Source organism: Neltuma alba, unplaced genomic scaffold (genome assembly GCF_004799145.2).
Source record: "Neltuma alba isolate B1F8T4 unplaced genomic scaffold, ASM479914v2 tig00010978_pilon, whole genome shotgun sequence".
NCBI lineage: Eukaryota > Viridiplantae > Streptophyta > Magnoliopsida > Fabales > Fabaceae > Neltuma > Neltuma alba.
In genome coordinates, this window is record NW_021635740.1 from 103954 (window position 1) to 124036 (window position 20083).

At 32.9% G+C, this 20083-nt stretch overlaps 2 protein-coding genes across 2 annotated transcripts; both read right to left on the bottom strand.

The window, feature by feature from the left end:
- Window positions 1-3357: 3357 nt before the first annotated feature.
- Window positions 3358-6048, bottom strand: LOC114760436 (probable LRR receptor-like serine/threonine-protein kinase At5g59680). The gene is made up of 7 exons (XM_028949693.1): window positions 5660-6048; window positions 4959-5437; window positions 4728-4860; window positions 4428-4496; window positions 4268-4339; window positions 4111-4182; window positions 3358-3982 (listed from the first exon to the last, which is right to left on the bottom strand). Exons 1-7 carry the CDS (start codon window positions 6046-6048, stop codon window positions 3358-3360), a joined length of 1839 nt encoding a protein of 612 aa, XP_028805526.1.
- Window positions 6049-16693: 10645 nt separating this feature from the next.
- Window positions 16694-19108, bottom strand: LOC114760437 (probable LRR receptor-like serine/threonine-protein kinase PAM74). Its single transcript, XM_028949694.1, has 6 exons — window positions 18498-19108; window positions 17896-18374; window positions 17675-17807; window positions 17307-17375; window positions 17147-17218; window positions 16694-16805 (listed from the first exon to the last, which is right to left on the bottom strand). Exons 1-6 carry the CDS (start codon window positions 19106-19108, stop codon window positions 16694-16696), a joined length of 1476 nt encoding a protein of 491 aa, XP_028805527.1.
- Between the last annotated feature and the right edge of the window lie 975 nt (window positions 19109-20083).

Consider the following 20083-nt stretch of genomic DNA (forward strand, 5'->3'; position numbering starts at 1 on the left):
CTAGGATTAAATCCAGCTGCCATAACGTGCGAAGAGGTGCCTTCAAAATTGTTTCATTTTCATCATAAACTACACTAGATTATCTATACTATATATGCCAAAGCTTGAAGCAAGCTTTGTGTTGAATTTGAAACAGGGACGGACTAATTTTTAAATGTTCAACATTAACAAATAAAGTTATTACTACCTCCGATCCTAAATATGCCTTGTTTGTAAATTACAAATAAGGTTATATAATTAAAACCGGAAGTAGTATTAGTAATTAATAGGATAATACAACTTTCAATCGTTAATCTTTCTCTTAATTATTGATTTATTCTCTAAACGTTGGCAATACAACTCAATCTTTATAGTTTATTAAATTAAATAATTATAAGTACTGAATTATACTACCTCTAGTCCTAAATATAAGACCTAGTTAGCTAATTTGAGTAGATTAAAGAAAAAAGTTGAGTTAATTATTTGTAATAAATATGTGTTATCTTTTCTAAAATATCCTTGCTAATCAAGTTTATTGGCTAAAATTATCATTATTAGAAGGACTATCTTTAAAAAAAAATGATAAACAAAGTAAATCTGAGTCTTATATTTAAAATCAAAATAAAAATCAAACAAGTAGTATCTTGTTAGAAAATTACAAGAATTGAATTGTTTTGAGTAAAAAAAAAACTATAATCATTTATTTATAGCTAAATCAATAATAATTAAGAAAAGTTAAAATATCAAAAGTTATGTTTTTTCTTAATTAATTAATCGATTAAAAAAGGATGATGCGAGAAAAGAACAGCCGGATCCGCATCAAGTTTCAACGTTGACATTTTGTGGTTTCTGAAAGTCGTCACGTCGACCTTTGAATTAAGTATTGCGGAACTATCGTTGACTTTGCAGACATTCTGTTTCAAATCTATAAAATGTTTCTTTTAAAAAAAAAAAAAACATCTGATTTTATTTTTAATTAAGTTGCATGAGACAACACGGGGCAAAACTCTTGGCAAAACAAAGACACTTAAATAACTTAAATTTTTATTTAGATTATTAAATTTATTAAAAATATCTTATTAGTTCATACCCCAAAAAAAATTTAATTTTTTATGAAATGACTCCGATGTCCTTATCATTAGAAACCAAAAGAAATTTTTTTTTAAATTATCATATTTTATTTCACAATTAACACATTTTAATTCTAAATTAATAATTTTTTGTCCTTATAGCATACTTATGTAAGTCTTTTGTGTAAATTTGATCACAATAAAACTTTGACAATTAACATGTTTTATTTTATAGTTAATATTTCAATTCTAAATTTACAACTTTTTTATCTCTAAAACACACTTACAATAAATCTTTGAATAAAACTTTATCACAATATAACCTTGAAAATTAACACATTTCATTTCATAGCTAAAACACATTTAATTCTAAATTAACAACTTTTTGTTTCCATGAGACACTTGTAATAAGTCTTTAAATAAAATTCTATCAAAATACAATCTTGAAAGTTAACACGTTCCATTTTATGATTAACATGTTTCAATTCTAAATTAATAATTTTTCTAGCAAAATGAAATTATACGGATTAAAATATTTAAACTACCCTAATATAATATCAGATTATATATCAATTTATAGATTAAATAAATTATTTTGTGAGAAAATAATAAATATGTGAGATAAAATAAATTAAAATTCTATATTTGTCACCAAATTTAACCATCATCTGGTTCCTATATCAGGCATCAGGGAGTGCTTCGCTCGCTCAAAACTATAAGGAATTTTTCTGTTTTTCCTCTATTTATTTCTTGTGGTTTTTTAAGGAGTAATTAAGGATTTTTTTCTCTAAAATGTTCTCAATTAAAAATACTATCTTATACTACATTTGATAAGAGCTAGTTACTAATTTGAGTATACTAGAGAAATTAGTTAAATTAGTTATTTGTAATAAATACTACCTCCAGTCCTAATTATGTAGTATTATGACATTAAATAAATTAAATTGGGTCTTATGCTTACAAACAAATTAAATTTTCAAGTAACTCTGCAGTATTATGACACTAAATAAAAAGGTAAAAATAAAATTAAAAAACTAATTTTCACATAATATAGATGTTGATAGTCTTTTTTTAATATTATAATTTATATTTAGGACCCGAAAAAAGAATATATTATCAAAATTTGTTAATTTAATTATTTATTAAAAATGTTTATAGATGTGTACAATGATAAATGGGAGTAATTTTTTTTAAAAAAAATAAATTGTTGGAGATAAAGAATATTAATATATTATATCTAGGATTAAAATAAATTTCTTAATAAGTAACCCTCGTATTTAGAATGATGAAAAGAATTTTAAACACTTAATTCAAACGTGAATTAAGCTGATTGCTTAATGTATAAAAGAACTTATTACGTCACGAGAAAATAAGGAGCGTTTATTTGTCGGGACTTGGTATTTTAACACCTTACCTTACTAAGCATACAATTAGCCTAATTATAAAGGAAAAATAACCATAATAGCAACCTTTTGGGACAATTTTTTTTTCCCCCCCCGACAGATTTGGGAAGAATCCCCATTGATTGGAATGCAGGTTAAACATGTCATCTAGCCACAAAGAGGCTCAAATAAGACTTATAATATGGTTATTAAGTGTAAATAATTTGTAAAGATTTTAGGTATTTATGACTTTTCATGAATATACCTATGAATTTTAATATAGGAGAAGACTTATGTATAAGTAGATTTATTTTTAATCAAATTTGTACAAGTGGATTTTTAAAGTTTTCAAAAAATTAAAATATTATTAACAACAGTTAGTTAGAGGGTAAATCATGGATAGAATAATGCCAATGTCTTTAATTTGAATGGAAACAAGTACATTAGGTATATAAACTTATAAGTATGTAAGTTTTCCCCCCCCCCCTTTTAAGATGATGTCTATTGCCCAACATATTCGTATGTGATAAAAAAATAGAGCATTTTAAATACTATTCAAAATTTCGAGTATAACTTTATATTAGGTTCAGTTAGTTGAATATTTTTGAAAATGTTATTTGCATTTGATTTTTTTATTGATATTAGAAAACTGATGATTTTAAATATCATTCTTTTCACAGAGATGTGGGATAGGATCCATAAAAACAAAGTGAATCAAGACAAGCTCCCTTAATATATCCGGTCATTATTGATATCTCCATCTGAACTCAAAATGAAGCCCTTGGGATTTGGGGCGTATGCCCCTTGAATTTCTCTCACTTCTCATAAAATATCAAAATGTCACTTGCTTTACATTAAAAAAAAAAACATTAGAGAAGTGGAAAAATCCGTTGCTTCGATTCATTCAAATGCTGCAGACGAATTTCCTAGTAGTTGCTCAGATGCAGAAACAACAAAAGCAATGACAAAGAGAGTATGGCTGTGGATTTCAATGTCATCTTCCTGCTCTCTGAGCCACCTGGTTGAACACCTGAACCAGCAACTGGTCCTTCAGCTGCCCCATATGGAGGCATTCCTGCGAACGGCATTTCACGAGAACGGGTTGAAGGTGGTGGTGTCGACGGCGATTCATGAGCAGGGGTTGAAGGCGGCAGTGCCCACGGCGTTTCATGTGAAGGTGGTGGTGTCAATGGCGATTCATGAGAAGGGGTTGAAGGCGGCAGTGCCCACGGCGTTTCGTGTGAAGGTGGTGGTGTCAACGGCGATTCATGAGAAGGGGTTGAGGGCGGCAGTGCCCACTGTGTTTCATGAGAAGACGGCGGTGCCGACCGCGTTGCATGAGAAGGGGTTGAAGGCGGCGGTGTTAACGACGTTTCATGAGAAGGGGTTGAAGGTGGTGGTGTCAACGGCTTTTCATGAGAAGGTTGGGTTGAAGGAGGCAGTGCCGACGGCGTTTCATGAGAAGGTGGTGGTGTCGACGGCGATTCATGGGAAGGGGTTGAAGGTGGTAATGGTGGACATGACATGCCAGATAAGCAATTACCTGTCAGACTGATACATGGAAGGGTCATATTAAATTAACAGCAAACATGCAAAGCAAAAATGACGATCCAGAAAAATGGAGAGAAAAGCACCAGAAAATTTGTGCAAGAAAGAGACTATGGTACAGATAAACTCACATTAGTTTCAAGTTTTTATTTTGAGACAGCGATTTGGGTATGGTTCCACTGAATCTATTATCTGCTAAATTCCTGGTGAAACATGAACAAGTAATATGAAGCTTGTTTCAAGTTGGAAGTACTGCATTAATTATTTGGTTGTGGTATTGGCACTCACAGCAATTTCAGTTTTGGAAATGAACCAAGAAAGCTGGGAATTGGTCCCGACAAGCTGTTGTTATGCAAATCGCTGCCAGTTTTAGAGACAACCTCAAAACATCAGTACACAGAGAGGCCACATTAATCATAAGATGTTTTAGTGTTTCGTTGCAACTTACATTGTCTCCAGGTCAGTCATGGAACTGAAGTCCGGCAGTGGTCCTGATAAGCCATAGCCTCCAAGATTCCTGTGTCAGGCCACATACAAAAAGCCAACACCATTTGATCACTCAGCAATTATATATATATATATTGCTACCAAAAAAAATTTTCTGATCAATATTCATATATCTGTTAAAGTTGTAGAAATGAAAGCCGTCTATGTGATCAGTGCGTCTCACCAATTTATTTTACCAAAAAGGAAAAAGAAAAAGAAAAAGAAAAAAGAAGAAGACAGAAAGACAAAGCATGAGGATTACAATGTGGTGACACGTGGGGAGGCATCGGAGTTGCATTCAAGCCATTCCCATGAAAATGAAGATGGAAGACAAGGATCACCACTCCATTTCTGAAGCATACCAAAATTTCTCTGCAGTGCTGCTAATCCTTCCACTGCATTACCAAGAACAGAACCAAACAATCTCAGAATGACAGATGACAGGCCAAAAAAACGGAATCCTTAAACAGTGTACAGTAAATAAAAGACAAACCATCGTCATTGTCGGTTCCATCAGTAAGTGCACCACTAACAGTGTAGACTTCATAGGCATTAAGCAAAGGAGGAAGATTGGAACTTCTATCTGCGAAAACAGCCACACTTGTGTTTGAATTTGCAGTTCTGTTTGTGATGCGAAGCTCCGATACAGCTCCAAAAGGAGGGACGAAAGGTTGTGAATAAGGAACTTGGTTGATCTCAACTTGAATGGATCTTGTTTCGTTGGAACGAAGGCGAGTGACTTCAGAGAAGTAGGCTGTGATATAGATAGGTTGGCTTGTGGAAGGAAGGTCCGTGTTAAGAACAATGCCCCATAAAGTTCCTGTGGTTGTGGTTGCAGTTCGAAGAACAGAAAGAGGTGGTTGATCTTCTGCTTTGCTGGCGTCAATAAATGGAGCTTTGTTTACCACATTGTCCACTAACACAAAACCACCTTCTGCTCTCCAAATCCGATCATAAGCATCATCTGGGTACCTGTCAGTTTTCGTTCAATCATCATTCGTTAGCTTACAAATAAATAACACAGTAAATTGCATGGACATTCCACAAGTTCTGTGAAAATAACTTACGTTAAATAGCTGAAGAGATCATAAGAATATAAGACATTCCAAATTAGTTAAGTAGGCTCTCACGTTAAGGACCTGACCTGAGTATATAATATGAAGATGACAATAAAGAGAGATCATAAGAATATACCTAGTGCTGAAATTTGCACCAGCGTTGGCTCGGTTGGACAGGAAAAGAGCACGCCCAGAATCAACATGACTGTACATGCTCATCTCTAAGCTCCGAATCTCCAACCCAGAAATGAAAGGAATCTGATCCTTAAATGTCTGAGCAACACAAACACTGGTCGTGTTCTTCTTGGTAACATAAATGGCCTCATGATACACACCTCTCAGGCTCGAAGTGTTGACAGTGGCCCAGAAATTGCCATCAAAATGAAGCTGAAAGGTGGGAGGAGAGTCTTTGCCGTCGTAGTTTCCATAGAAGAAGCTTGCTCGAATCAGAACCTTCTGTCCCTTACCGACTTTGACGGTGTAGCAGTTCTTCCTGAGGGTGGGGAAAGTCCTGAGAGTGGACATGGCGGTTTCGCTCATGTAAAGAGGGACTCCTGGTGTATTGAACTACGTGGGAGTCTCCGTTTTGAGCGTAAGAGTCATCGGCGTCCCATTGGAAGATGTCGCCGTCGGCTATTGAAGAGTTTGAGCCACAGTCGATGCTGATGAAGGTCGGGGATGATGACAGAGATGGAGTTAGGGTTGTGAGAAGGAGAGAGGAGAGGAGGAGAAGGACGTTGTGGATAGCCATTGTTGATGTTGTTGCTTGGCATGCATGCTTGTATTGTGCCCAGCGATGCTTCTATTTATACAAAAGCTTTGTTGCTCGTTTTGACTTAAAATTTAAAGAAGGGTTTTGCTCTTTTGACTTCTCCCGCAGGTAACCAAACAGGTGGGCCCCATTTGTGCTTATTTCAGTCATCAGCATCATGATTCATCAATGTAATTACATCCCCATGATTTAAATATAATTTGAATGTTATAGATTTGAAATTCTCAACTAATTATTTTTAAATGAAAAAAAAATTATCTTTTGAAAAAATAACATTTAAGAGATTATTTTTATTTTAAATTTTATATAAATTAAAATAATTCTTTTTAAAGAATATGAAAAAAAATTAAATCCACGTATCATGCAAATTAATCAAAGATTTTAGTACCCACTTGGATTAGCGGTAAACAACTATGATTTTAGATAATCGTGAATTTTATAAGTGACACTGGTTAATCGTGATTTCTGTTTGGATATTTTTTTTATAAGTGATTTTAAGAATTGTGATTTTTTTTTCATTTATTAATTAAAATCACTTATGGATGTATAATTACTAAAAAGGACATAAAGTTAATAAAGTTGTTTTCATTTTCATAATTATTATATTTAATAATAAATTTTTATTAAATATAATTTAATAAATGATATGAATATTTAAATATTATTTTTATTTTAAAATTATTATTATTTAAAAGATCTTACAAAATTTATGTGTAGTACAAATATTAAATAAAAGGCCATATATAAATAAGAGATGAATGAAAATTAAAAAAAAATTGATTAGCAATTTTAGTAAGATTTGAAGTAAAAATAAAATTTTAGTCTTGGAAGATGAGACAACGGCCTCTTAAGAAAAAATTTAAAGTGGTTTAGGTTGAAAAATTGTAGGCAAAATATGCGGAGATAATATTTGAGGAGAGATTTTTGAAAGAGTGTAGAAGGGTAGATTGGAGAAAATTTTGTTGCTGAAGATTAATCAAGATTTTTCAAACGCATAAATTACTCCTTGTTGGTTATCTTAACAGTGCGGTAGAAGGATAAAATCACAATTATCGGGATTTTATAAAAATTACCCAAACAAGATAAATATGCTTTATAATCACTTATTTAGATTTAAACGGGGTTATTTGAGATCCCACTACTTTACTTAACCAAAGATGATGAATACTAAAACTAAATCCCACGTCTAGTTTCTATTCTCAAGCATGTATTAAAATCTAACCCAGTTTGATCATGCATGCGCCCCATTCTCATGAAAGGGTTTTGAATGGATCATTGTGAGCTAAATTTTATTTTTATTTTTTTATTATTGAGTTTGAAATGATGCCTTTTTAGTTTTTAAAAAACAATAGTTTGTCATATATGAATATAATGTACCATTTATTTGTGTATCAATGTTCTTTTTTATTTAAATAGTTTGTTGATATATTATATAAATATTACAACGTGGTTACTACTTGCTAGCACCACTGGGAGAGAGGAATAATCCGGACTTTTTTTTTGTTTTCTTTGTAATGAAGTTAATCACAACAAAATATTCAAATAAAGCATTTTCTTTATTTTTTAAATCTAAGCCATTAGTTGACTAAATACATAATTTAAATTAGTATGACTAATCAACGGCACAAATTATGCTTACTTATGATTAGATCCAGCTGCCATAACGTGCGAAGAGGTGGCCTCCAAAATTGTTTCATTTCATAACCTATGCTAAATATACAATACATGCCAAACCTTGAAGCAAGCTTTGTGTGCATTTGAAACAAAGACAGGCTAATTTTGAAGTGTTCAACATTTAACAAAGTTGTTATTATTATTAATTAATGGGATACTAAAATTTGTAATCCTTATTTGTTTTTCAATCATCAATTTAATATCTAAATTTTGACTTAATACAACTCATTACTTATAGTTTATTAAATTAAAAAAATCATAAAGACTGAGTTATAGTAATTTACAAAGTTATAAAAATTGAATTGTTCTGATTTCCGAGCAGAAACAACTTACTTCTCCCTCCGTCCCTTATTGTAAGACCCTTTCAATTAAATTACTTGGTTTAAGAAAACAATTAAAATTACTTAAAAGCAATTAATATGTAGCAAATGCAATTTTTTTCAAATATACCTCTATATATAAATAGATAAATGTGAGAGGGTGATAGTGAGATAAATGAAGAAAGAGAATGTATTAGATATATTAAATTAGAGGTAAAATAGGTAATAATACATTAAATGTTCAGACAAACTCAAAGAGGATCTTATAAAAAGAGACAGACCCATTCAAAAAATTAAATCTTATAATAAGAGACGGAGTAATATAAAGATTGAGATGTGACTAAATTAATACTCCCTCCAATCTTATTTATAAGCTTCAAATTTGGGAACTTATGAGCTTAAATTTGAGTTTGTCCTAATATTTAATGTATTTTTTTAACTATCCTTAATTATTTATTCTCGCTTCTTCGTTATAACCTCTATTATCACATTTTCTCACACATTCTCTTTTAGTCTGTTTCTTTTATTATATGGGCATATTTGATAACAAAAATATATTTCTAACCTATTTATTACTCCCTCTGGTTCAAAATATAAGCTAAAGAAATTAGTTAAAATCGGTTTAAAACAATAAATAAGCAATGCATATATTTTTTCTTTCCAAGTATGCCCTTATTAACTAAGAGAATAAATAAAAGATACAATAAATAAATCAAAGAAGAAAGAGAATATATGTGAGGTACAATTACAAAAAACTCATTAAATACTTAGACAAAAGTGAATGTTATCTTATAAAAAAAGCCAAACCCCTCTAACAAAGTTTAGCTTATAATTTGAACCACAAGGAGTACTTTTAACTAATTTTAACTAATTATTCGTTATCAGTAGATTAGTTATTTGAAACTTAGAATAATAACCGGACGAAGTAATTGAGAAAGTTAAAATATTTGAAGTTATATTTTTTTCTTGAGTAATTAATTAATCAATTAATAGCTCGTTCTGCTTCAAGTTTCAACGCTGACCATTTCAAGGTTTCTGAGAGTCGCCTTGTCGACCTTTGAATGAAGCACGAGATGATCGGCTCAAGGAACAACGTTGACTTGACAGACATTCTGTTTCAAATCTACAAAATGTTACTATCTGATTTTATTTTTAATTAAGTTGCATGGGACATCACAGTGCAAAACTCTTCCTACTAGTTCCTACCATAGCTTTTTCTATTTAAGGTTTAAATTAAATCCAAAACTTTACTGGATGCCAAATCGCCTAAGCTAATTGTCTTTGGTATGTAAATTTGGTTTAATGTTAACCTCAAAGATACTTTGAAATTTTAACTTATGCTGAATGATTCTATGGGCCGGATAACTATAGTTCATACATTTTTCGTTATTAGTCCTAATCTTCACTTTCCTTTTGTCTCTACATATAAATCATAGCACAAATGAGAGTCATTTATTCAACAGATACTTATCATCTTTCTAAACTTTTATTCAAACATGAAGTTGCGTGTTTGACTTTTTGTAAATGTGATAAGTACATGAGCTCCCTTTGCTGGATAAAGGATGACAAAAAATCTCAGTTTTTTTTTTAAAATTCCGTTTGGCTATAATTAATACTACTAGCTTTGACATTTAATATAAGAGTTACTTAATTAATTTTGATATACTTAAGAAGTTAGATAAACAATAACAATGAAGGAAGCTGGATAAATTAATCCATTGTAAAAATTATGAGATGATAATCTTAAAATACCTTGTATCTAACATTAAATTATACTTTTCTGGTTCTATTTATAAGACAGAAAGAAAAGATATTTTTTGGTCCTATTTATAGAGCATTAAGAGAAATTTTTTGTATGAATTTACAATTTTACTCCTCATTTATTATTATGTTGACTTTGTTTACATGAGGTATAATATATATTAAATAGGGATAAAGTTGAAAAGGTGTTAAATTTTAAACGAAAGTTAACAAAATTAAAGGTTTTTTTTTGTTTGTGTGAAATATGTCGGAAGTTACTTATAAATAAGATTAAAAAAGTATGTTAATTTACAATGAGGTATAAATTAATTTAAAAAATGGTAAATGAAGATAAAGTAAGTTAAAATTTTATATTTATGATTAAATTCAATTCACAATCCTCTCCTATATTAGGAATCCAGGGAGTACTTCATTATTCATTCGATCAAAATCATATGGTATTTTTCTATTTTCCCTATATTTAAAAACATAATGCCTTGTAATTAGTGAAGTTTTTCTAAAAAGTCCTCAATGAAAAATTAATGAGATTTTTTAGGAACCGAAAATAAGGGGTATTTATAATTTATTTTGTGTTGGGACTTGGAATCAATGTTTTAAAAGCCGGGCCGAACATAGAACTGGAAAGGCTAACAAGTCATGGTTCAAACTGTTGGATTGGTTAGACCGGTAGTCGAACCGGTGACATAATAATTAAATAAAAATAATATTATATATAATATATAAGATTAAAATGTTAAATAAATTAAAAACGAGCAGTGAAAAAAAAAGAAGAAGAAGCAAAGCCTTTTCTCTCATTTAGCTCTTTAATCTCACCCTCCAAGTTCAATCATGCATTAATACTAGAAATATAATCTAAAATTTTAAATAATAATAAAAAAATAATGAATAAATATGTGTACACGGCCAACAAAAAGGTTAAAAACCGCAAATTTTGGCCGGGAAAAAAAACAATGGTGAAATGCTTTACATTATATGAATAAAATATATGCTAATAAAAAAATAAAAATTAAAAAAAAGGTGAAAAGACCTAGCCTTCACATTTTACCAAGTGTCAGATGAATTCACCTCCTTTGTTCACGCGTAGTCAATGGCTTCAGTCATGTCTCCTTGCATCTTTCGTCTTTCTTCCCTCCATCGTAGGCAACTCTCAAGTCAAGTTTGAAGTTTGCAACTTCTTTCTCTATCATCGCAACCTTCAAAATACCATGAAAGTAGGGGGGGAAAAACTAATCGATAGGTGGGTTTTAATTGTTCTTGTTCTTCGTTTTTTCCATCTTCTTCATTATCTATGTCCTTTCTTTCTTCTTCGTCATTCTTGTTTCGGGAGAACGTAGAAAAAGAGAGAATGGAATGGCAACCTTAAAAACAGTTCGGTTCTTCAGAAACCGCTCCAGTTTTAGGCTCCATTCCGGGTTCCGGCTCAAATGCGGGTTTAAGACGGCCCAAAACGGCTCAAACTCTCAGACGGTCCAAATATAAAGACCAAGCCACTCAGGTGAACGGTAGATGGCCAGACCGGTCCGGTTCGGATTTTAATACACTGCTTGGAATAATTGTACATCAACACTTCACCTTACTAAGCATACCATTATAGTTAGGGATGTTTAACTTATCTTATCCTGACCATTTTGACCTAGTCTTGATCAATTCAGGATAGGATGAGATAGAAAATATTCCAAGACAGGACGATTATGGGACGGGACACAGGACAGGGTCATCCTGTCCCAAGATTTTTTTTAAAAATATTTATTATTAGTAATTATTATTCGATTATTCAATTCGCTTAGTAATAGTAACTATTTTGTATAGTGATTTTATCTTCTTAAATTGCGGTGTTGTCTCAAAAAAATCTCATTTCTCAATTAAATAATTCATGAAGCCATTATATAGGTTTTCTTTTATAATTTTTTTTAGGATAAAGGGGTGCCCAACACTCCAATCTTTTTTTTAGTGCAATTTTACTTATCATCTTTTTTTTTTTTAAGTGCAATTTTACCTATTTGCAACGGTCCTCTAACGTATGTTAACACAAACATGTTTTTTTTTTTAAAAGCTTAGTTCTCGAATATATATTTGAGAAGACCAGTCAAATTGCACGCATTGGTATTTAGATACCATTCCTGAAAAAGAAAATACACATTGGAAAAATCGCGTAAAACTTCTGTGTTCAGGTCATCTTTAGTCCCTGTATTATGTATTTATAGGCATTTAGATACCATTATGGAACCCCCGCGGTATAGCAGATGTGCTCTGAGGTCGTCCCAAACGTATGGATGAGATCCAAGGCTGTTTTCTGGGCTAAGGCGTTGCATTTCTGGTTGTTTGGCCAATTCATGTTAATATGATTTTCCAGGCTAATAATAGTGTGAGAACGGAGAAGGGAGATCATCTCCGAGCTAATACCTCCTCCCTGATCATCTTTGCTCGTTATAGTCGATTATAATTATTGACTGTCGGATTCCCAATTGGCAGATGACAACAGCCGTAGCAATTGAAGATGTACGGAGTGTTGAAGGCCTTGTCTGGTCATAAAAATGCAGGCAAGTTTCATGATGCATTTGAGGATGCCAATAACGTCTACATAGTAATGGAGTATGTGCCGATACATAATCATGATCTCAACAGTAGTCTAGACATGACATCTATGCACTTATAAAATCAGCTATTTATTCTGAAGTGATCATGTGTTCTTGTTCTCACCGGATTGTGTGATGGAGGCGAACTGCTTGACAGAATTCTCTCAAGGTAAAATTGGGGGATATTCTTCATTTTGGTATCTAAATACCTATGACTACATAATGGGTAAAATTGCACCCAAAAAAAAAAAAGATGGTGAGTAAAATTGCATTAAAAAAAGATTGGGGTGCTATATGCCCTTTTATCCTTTATATATATATGTATATATAGTATTATGTTTACACTTTTTTTATATTATGTAGTTGAGCTTTCTACATAATATTTTTTTATAATATTTTTATCTTTAGAAGTTTAATGAAAAATAAACATTATAACATAAAAAAATTCATTTCTAAAATTATAATTTTTTTCTTTTTTTAAAAAAAAAATATGATGTCCCGTGGACAGTCTTGAAATGAGATAGGATACAAGACAGAAATCCTGTCCCATTCCTATTCACTGGGACGAAACCAGGACATGTGATTAGCTCTAATTATAGCCTAATCATCAATGACAAATCATCATAATAGCAACCTTTTGGGCCAAATTCTCTTTTCTTTTTCTTTTGGTAATTTTTTTTTTGTAGCCCCACTGAAATCCATGTTAAACAGGCCATCCCGCCACAAAAGGTGTAAATAGTTCGTAAGGATTTTAGAAGTATCCATGACTTTTCAGGAATATGCCTATGACTTTTAAGATGGGAGAAGACTTTTCAAGTATCTGTAAGTGGATTTTTAAATTTTTCAAAAAAAATTAAAATATTACCATCTCCTGATCTTTAATATAAGAGCTAGTTGACTAATTTAAGTAGATTAAAAAAGTTTGTTAAGTTAGTTATTTATAACAAATAACTGTTATCTTTCCTAGAATGCTCTTACTAATAATGTGTATTAGTTAGAACTACAATTTTGATAGAACCTTTAATATGTACGACTATTACAAAGACTACTTTAAAAAAAATAGATAAATATGAAAGACAAAATAAATTAAATAATATCAAAATATCTTTTATACTAAAAATCGGAAGTACTATTAACAAAAGTTAGAGGGTAAATAGTTGGCATAAAAAAAGTTTGGGGGGGTAAATCATGGATGAATGACACTTTTTTTTTCCTTTCTACCAACTGGTAGAATAGCACGTTTTAATTTGATTGGAAAAAAGGCATATTAAGTATATATAAATTTATAAAGTATATAAGTTTTTTGTTAATACAAATTTTGGTCCCCTAAATTTAGGTCTATTTTGGTATTAGTCCTTAGAATTGTAAACGTGTAGTATTAGTCCCTGAAATTATATTTGTTTCAAACCGTTGGTCCATGACCCCTTGACACCTTTAAATTCTTTTGAGATGGCATTAACACCGTTATATGAATGAAAAATGAAGGACGGCCTCCCCTATTTTAGTACTAAAAAACAGAGGCATTTCCATATCTTATTAAAACGTTGTTTTTAGCATATGGAATTTTGTTGCAGACTAGTTTTAGGAGCCTCATATTATTCATTATCATTCTTTATTTCTAGAAGCTACTTTAAAAAAAATAGATAAATATGAAAGACAAAATAAATTAAATAATATCAAAATATCTTTTATACTAAAAATCGGAAGTACTATTAACAAAAGTTAGAGGGTAAATAGTTGGCATAAAAAAAGTTTGGGGGGGTAAATCATGGATGGAATGACACTTTTTTTTTCCTTTCTACCAACTGGTAGAATAGCACGTTTTAATTTGATTGGAAAAAAAGGCATATTAAGTATATATAAATTTATAAAGTATATAAGTTTTTTGTTAATACAAATTTTGGTCCCCTAAATTTAGGTCTATTTTGGTATTAGTCCTTAGAATTGTAAACGTGTAGTATTAGTCCCTGAAATTATATTTGTTTCAAACCGTTGGTCCATGACCCCTTGACACCTTTAAATTCTTTTGAGATGGCATTAACACCGTTATATGAATGAAAAATGAAGGACGGCCTCCCCTATTTTAGTACTAAAAAACAGAGGCATTTCCATATCTTATTAAAACGTTGTTTTTAGCATATGGAATTTTGTTGCAGACTAGTTTTAGGAGCCTCATATTATTCATTATCATTCTTTATTTCTAGAAGCGTCTCACCACCAACCATTAACGCCGGCAATATGGTGACACCGTCATCACGATCCACTACAGCGGTGTTTCTTTCTTTGAAACCAGTCAAGAATTGGGTTAGAATTCTCTCCATATAATTTACTTTGTAGATTGTTTCATTAAGGTACAAATAGCTTAGTATGAGAAGATCAGCTAGTGTGGCTTCTTCAAGCTGCGATCCTACCTTCTTCTCCCGCACATCTTTGCCCGATTGGAAACATCCAATCTTTTGGGTCATACAAAAAGATGCCTAGTTGTTGCAGAGGACCCAGGGCTCTTCTCCAAGGGTAGATTGGAGAGTATAAACTCCATCAGCTCTTTTTGTTCAGCCTCTACAACTATAGACAAGGAAAACGATGATGACGACATTAGTGACCTTTGACTCAGACTTGAGGCACTTGGAACATAGTTCTTTGCATAATACATGAGGCGGCTCTCTGTATATCTGGGGTAGCATGAGCCAATAAGAAGAGGAGGACAGCTTGCTCAGATATGGTGTTAAAAAACAGAGCACAATGTAAATAAAGCAAGAACCATACCCATTGTTTAGCAATAACATTATACCCATGGACAAAATCATTTGTACAAATAGCAACACAGAGAAATCATATACACAGTTTCTTAAACTTCATACCAATGGGTTCAATAGGAACAAATCAAAACAGAGCACCCGCAAACACTGACCACAGAAGCATTTAAAGTGAAATATTTACTCAGTTAAACTCAAATGCATAATACAACCCCAATGTGATGAGTTTTTCAGATAGAATGCTAGATGAAGACGAGGAACATTTCAATCAATATTTACAGGCTCATCTTTCCACGAAAATTGCAGCACTTATCTTTCAACACAAATGGTTCGAACACAATGTTAAATGACGGTTTGTAGAATCTTCGTCACCTTTCAACGAAGAGAAGCAAACAAAAATTACTCGTACACCCTCTTCCCACTGCGCCAGCGACGGCCATGTCAGTAATCGCCGGCACTAAGTGGGTCCTCTTGACTTGACCCTTTCCCTTTTGTCTTTTCTTCAGGCGTCTGTGCGTGTGGGTGTGTTTGGCTCTAATGTGTGCGTGCGTTTTGCATCTCCTGGTGGTTACTTTTTCTTTCAACTTTATGTTCAGGTCATCAAGCCACCTATGTGTCCACCTCATCAATATAACAGTGTTAATGCAATCTCAGAAGAATTTAACGGTATTAAGAGGCCATGAATCATTGGTCTGAAACAGACATAATTTTAGAGACCACTATCACATGTTTGAAATTCCAGAAACCAATACCAAAATTAGCCTAAATCTGAGGGACCAAAATTTGCAGTAACCCTTTCTTTTAAGATAATGTCCATTGTCCCACACAACAACATGTGATAAATTAAAAAATACAGTATTTTAAATATTATTCAAAATTACGAGAACAACTTTATATTATGTTTAATTGTTCAATATTATTTAAAAAGTGATTTATAAAACCGATGATTTTAAATATCGTCGTTCATTTCACAGATGCATGATCCATCAAAAGCGAAGTACTGGCTCACTCGGGTCTCGTGTGGTTTATGCTCTGGCTAAACCATATTGGCATGGGTTCTAGCTGGTAGCTTCTATCAAAAGCAAAGTGAAACAAGTTAAAATCTTCGCCCGTTTGGAACAGCTTAGCTTTTCAATCGTGATTTATAAAATATAAGATAAATATGTAAGAGAAGTTTTGTCTTGATATAAGTAAAATGTGTTTATAGGTGCTTTTTAAATGTTATCCCAAACAGGCCCTTCATTTGAACTCAAAATGAAGCCACATTGCTACAATTCCTTTACATGTTGCAGAGCAATTCTCTACATTATTCTACAAGTTCTTTAGCTGCAGCAGAAACAACGTAACAGAAGCAATGACAAAGAGAGTATGGTTGTCAACGTTGATGCCACCTTCCTGCTCTCTGTGCCGCTTGATCTCACACCTGAACCAGAAAATGGTCGTTCAGATGGACATGACTTGCCCGATACGCAATTACCTGTCACACTGATACATTGAAAGAATCATATTAGATTAACAGCTAACATGCAGAGCAAATGATGATCCAGAAAATGGAGAGAGAACGCTAGAAACGTTCTGCAAGAGAGAGACCATGGTATAGATAAACTCACATTAGTTTTAAGTTTTTATTTTGAGATAGCGATTTGGGTATGGTTCCACTGAATCTATTATCTGCTAAATTCCTGGTGAAACATAAAGAAGTAATATCAAAGCTTGTTTCAAGCTGGAAGTACTGCATTATTTGCTTGTGGTATTGGTACTCACAGCAATTTCAGTTTTGGCAATGAACCAAGAAAGCTGGGGATTGGTCCAAACAAGCTGTTATTATGCAAATCACTGCAAGTCTTACAGAAAACCAAAACATCAGGACACAGAGGCTACATGAATCAGAGTCTATATTTTGGTGTTTCATCCCTCAACTCACATTGTCTCAAGTTCAGTCATAGAACTGAGGTCTGGGAGCATTCCTGATAAGCCAAAGCTTCCAAGATTCCTAGTTTCAGGGCAAATACAAAAGGCAACACCGTTTGATCACTCAGCAATAAGTTACTTCAATTAGGCCAGATACACAAAAGATGTGCAGAAACACAGGTCAATCATAAAGGTTGGCACGTAAGCATGGCATGGCACCTTTCATTGTGACATACCTTGTAATCTAGCATGCTTTCATTCTGATTTATTAACAACTTGGTATAAAATTTTTTTAGTAATTAGATTTACCAGTTAACATTTGTCTAATCAATATCCATATCCGTATAATTCGACTAGTTTAGTTCAGCCAAAAAGACTAACAATTTTGTGACACGAGGTGAGGCATCAGAATTGCATTCTAGCCATTCCCATGAAAATGAAGATGGAAGACAAGGGTCGCCACTCCATTTCTGAAGAACTTTAAACTCCCTCTGCAGTGCTGCCAATCTTTTCACTGCAAAACCAAAACTATTTCAGAATGACAGATGATGACACTAACAAATATAATACCTACTGAGTTTGGACTAAAATAGAAGTCAAACCATCATCACTGTTAGTTCCATCTGTAAGTGCACCACTAACAGTGTAGACTTCGTAGGCATTAAGCAGAGGAGGAAGATTGGAACTCTTGGCTGCAAAAACAGCCAGAATTGTGTTTGAATTCGCAGTCATGTTTGTGATGTGCAGCTCTGATACAGATCCAAAAGGAGGGACGACTAGTTGTGAATAAGGAACTATGTTTTTGTAAACTTGAACAGATCTTGTTTGGTTGGGAAGAAGGCGAGTGATTTCAGAGAAGTAGGCTGTGATATATACAGATTCACCGTTGGTAGGAAGGTCTGTGTTAAGAACAATGCCCCTTGAAGTTCCTGTGGTTTTGATTGCAGTTCGAAGAACAGTAAGAGGTGGTTGATTTTCTGCTTTGCTGGTGTCAATCGATGGAGCTTTGTTTACCACATTGTCCACAGAAAAGAACCCACCTTGTGCTCTCCAAATCCGATCATAAGCATCATATGGATACCTATCAGTTTTCAAGAGATGTTTTGTCAAGGTTTCAAACATGAAAAAACCTTATATCTGCCTAAGTTCTTTTAATATAAGGAAAAGTTGGTATAATTTTAAGATAAGGAGCATAAGAATATACCTAGTGCTGAAATTTGCACCAGCATTGACTCTGTTAGACAGGAACAGAGCACGCCCAGAATCAACATGACTGTACATGCTCATCTCTAAGCTTCGAATCTCCAACCCAGAAATGAAAGGAACCTGATCCTTAAATATCTGGGCAACACAAACACTGGTCGTGTTCTTCTTGTTAACATAAATGGCCTCATGATACACACCTCTCACACCCGTAGTGTTTACAGTGGCCCAGAAATTGCCGTCAAAGTGAAGGTCAAAGGTGGGAGGAGAGTTTTTGCCGTCGTAGTTTCCATAGAAGAAGCTTGCTCGAACCAGAAGCTTCTGTCCCTTAACGACGTTGACGGTGTAGCAGTTCTTCTTGAGGGTAGGGAAAGCTCTGAGGGTGGACATGGCAGTTCGGCTCATGTACCGAGGCACCGGGTCGGTGTATTGAACGACGTGGGAGTCTCCGTTTTGAACGTAAGAATAAACATCGGGGAGCCATAGGAAGACGCCGTCGGCGAAGGTAGAGTTTGAACCACAGTCGATGTTGACGAAGGTAGGGGATGATGAGAGAGAGGGAGATAGGGCTGCGAGAAGGAGAGTTAGAAAGAGGATGAAGACGATGGCCATTGTTGGTGTGGCTGTATGGCTTACATGCTCCTGCGGACGATGCTGCGTGTTTATACACACAGGCGCACACACACATACATACATATACATATACATATATATATATATATATATGTATAAGTTGATATTAATTTCACAGGTATGTATGTATCCTTTTTCTTAATGAATTGTACGGAGTGGCTTTATAAATTATATTTATATATTTATTATTTTAGTATATTACGAGGTTGTTGCTTGCGAAGACCACCTAAGGCGAAGATGGGAGACCTAGGAATATTGCTTATGTTCTCTTCAATATTTTTAAAAGTGGTTATAAAAAAAAGTATATTAGATTTGGATAACTTAAATTGCAAAAAAAAAAAGTTAGAAAATACTTGTGTGTGTATATTCTTCTTAAATATATTTTCATTAAAATATTTTCACAAAAAAAAAGAGGTTTGAAAAATATATATTAAACATACAAATGGCAGTGTTGCTGCAAAAACAAGTAATCACAACGAGGTTTAAGGTAGTAGTTGACTGAATATATGATCTAAATTATAAAGACTCAACAGCGGCACGAATTATGCTGATTTTGATGAAATCCAGCTACTATAACGTGCGAAGAGCTGGCTTAATCCAACCAAGTTGTTCATCGTTTGATCATTTCATGCATATGGGGAATCTTGAAGTAAGCCAGTGTTGAATTTGAATAGAAAGCGAGCTACTTTTGAAGATCAACAATAATTGCAAAATTAAGTTATTATTATTAATATCAATTAAGAAGAGATAAATCTAAGAGTCCGTTTGGTATGAGGGAAAATGAGAGGAGGGGAGGGGAGAAAAAATTTTAATGAACTTGATTTAAAAAATTGAAAAAGTGAGGTTAAGAGCTTTTAATTAATTTTTATTTTTTTATATTACTTCTTCTTTTTTATTAAAATTTCAAAACCTCACTTCTCTAATTTTTTAAATAGAGCTCATTAAAATTTTTCT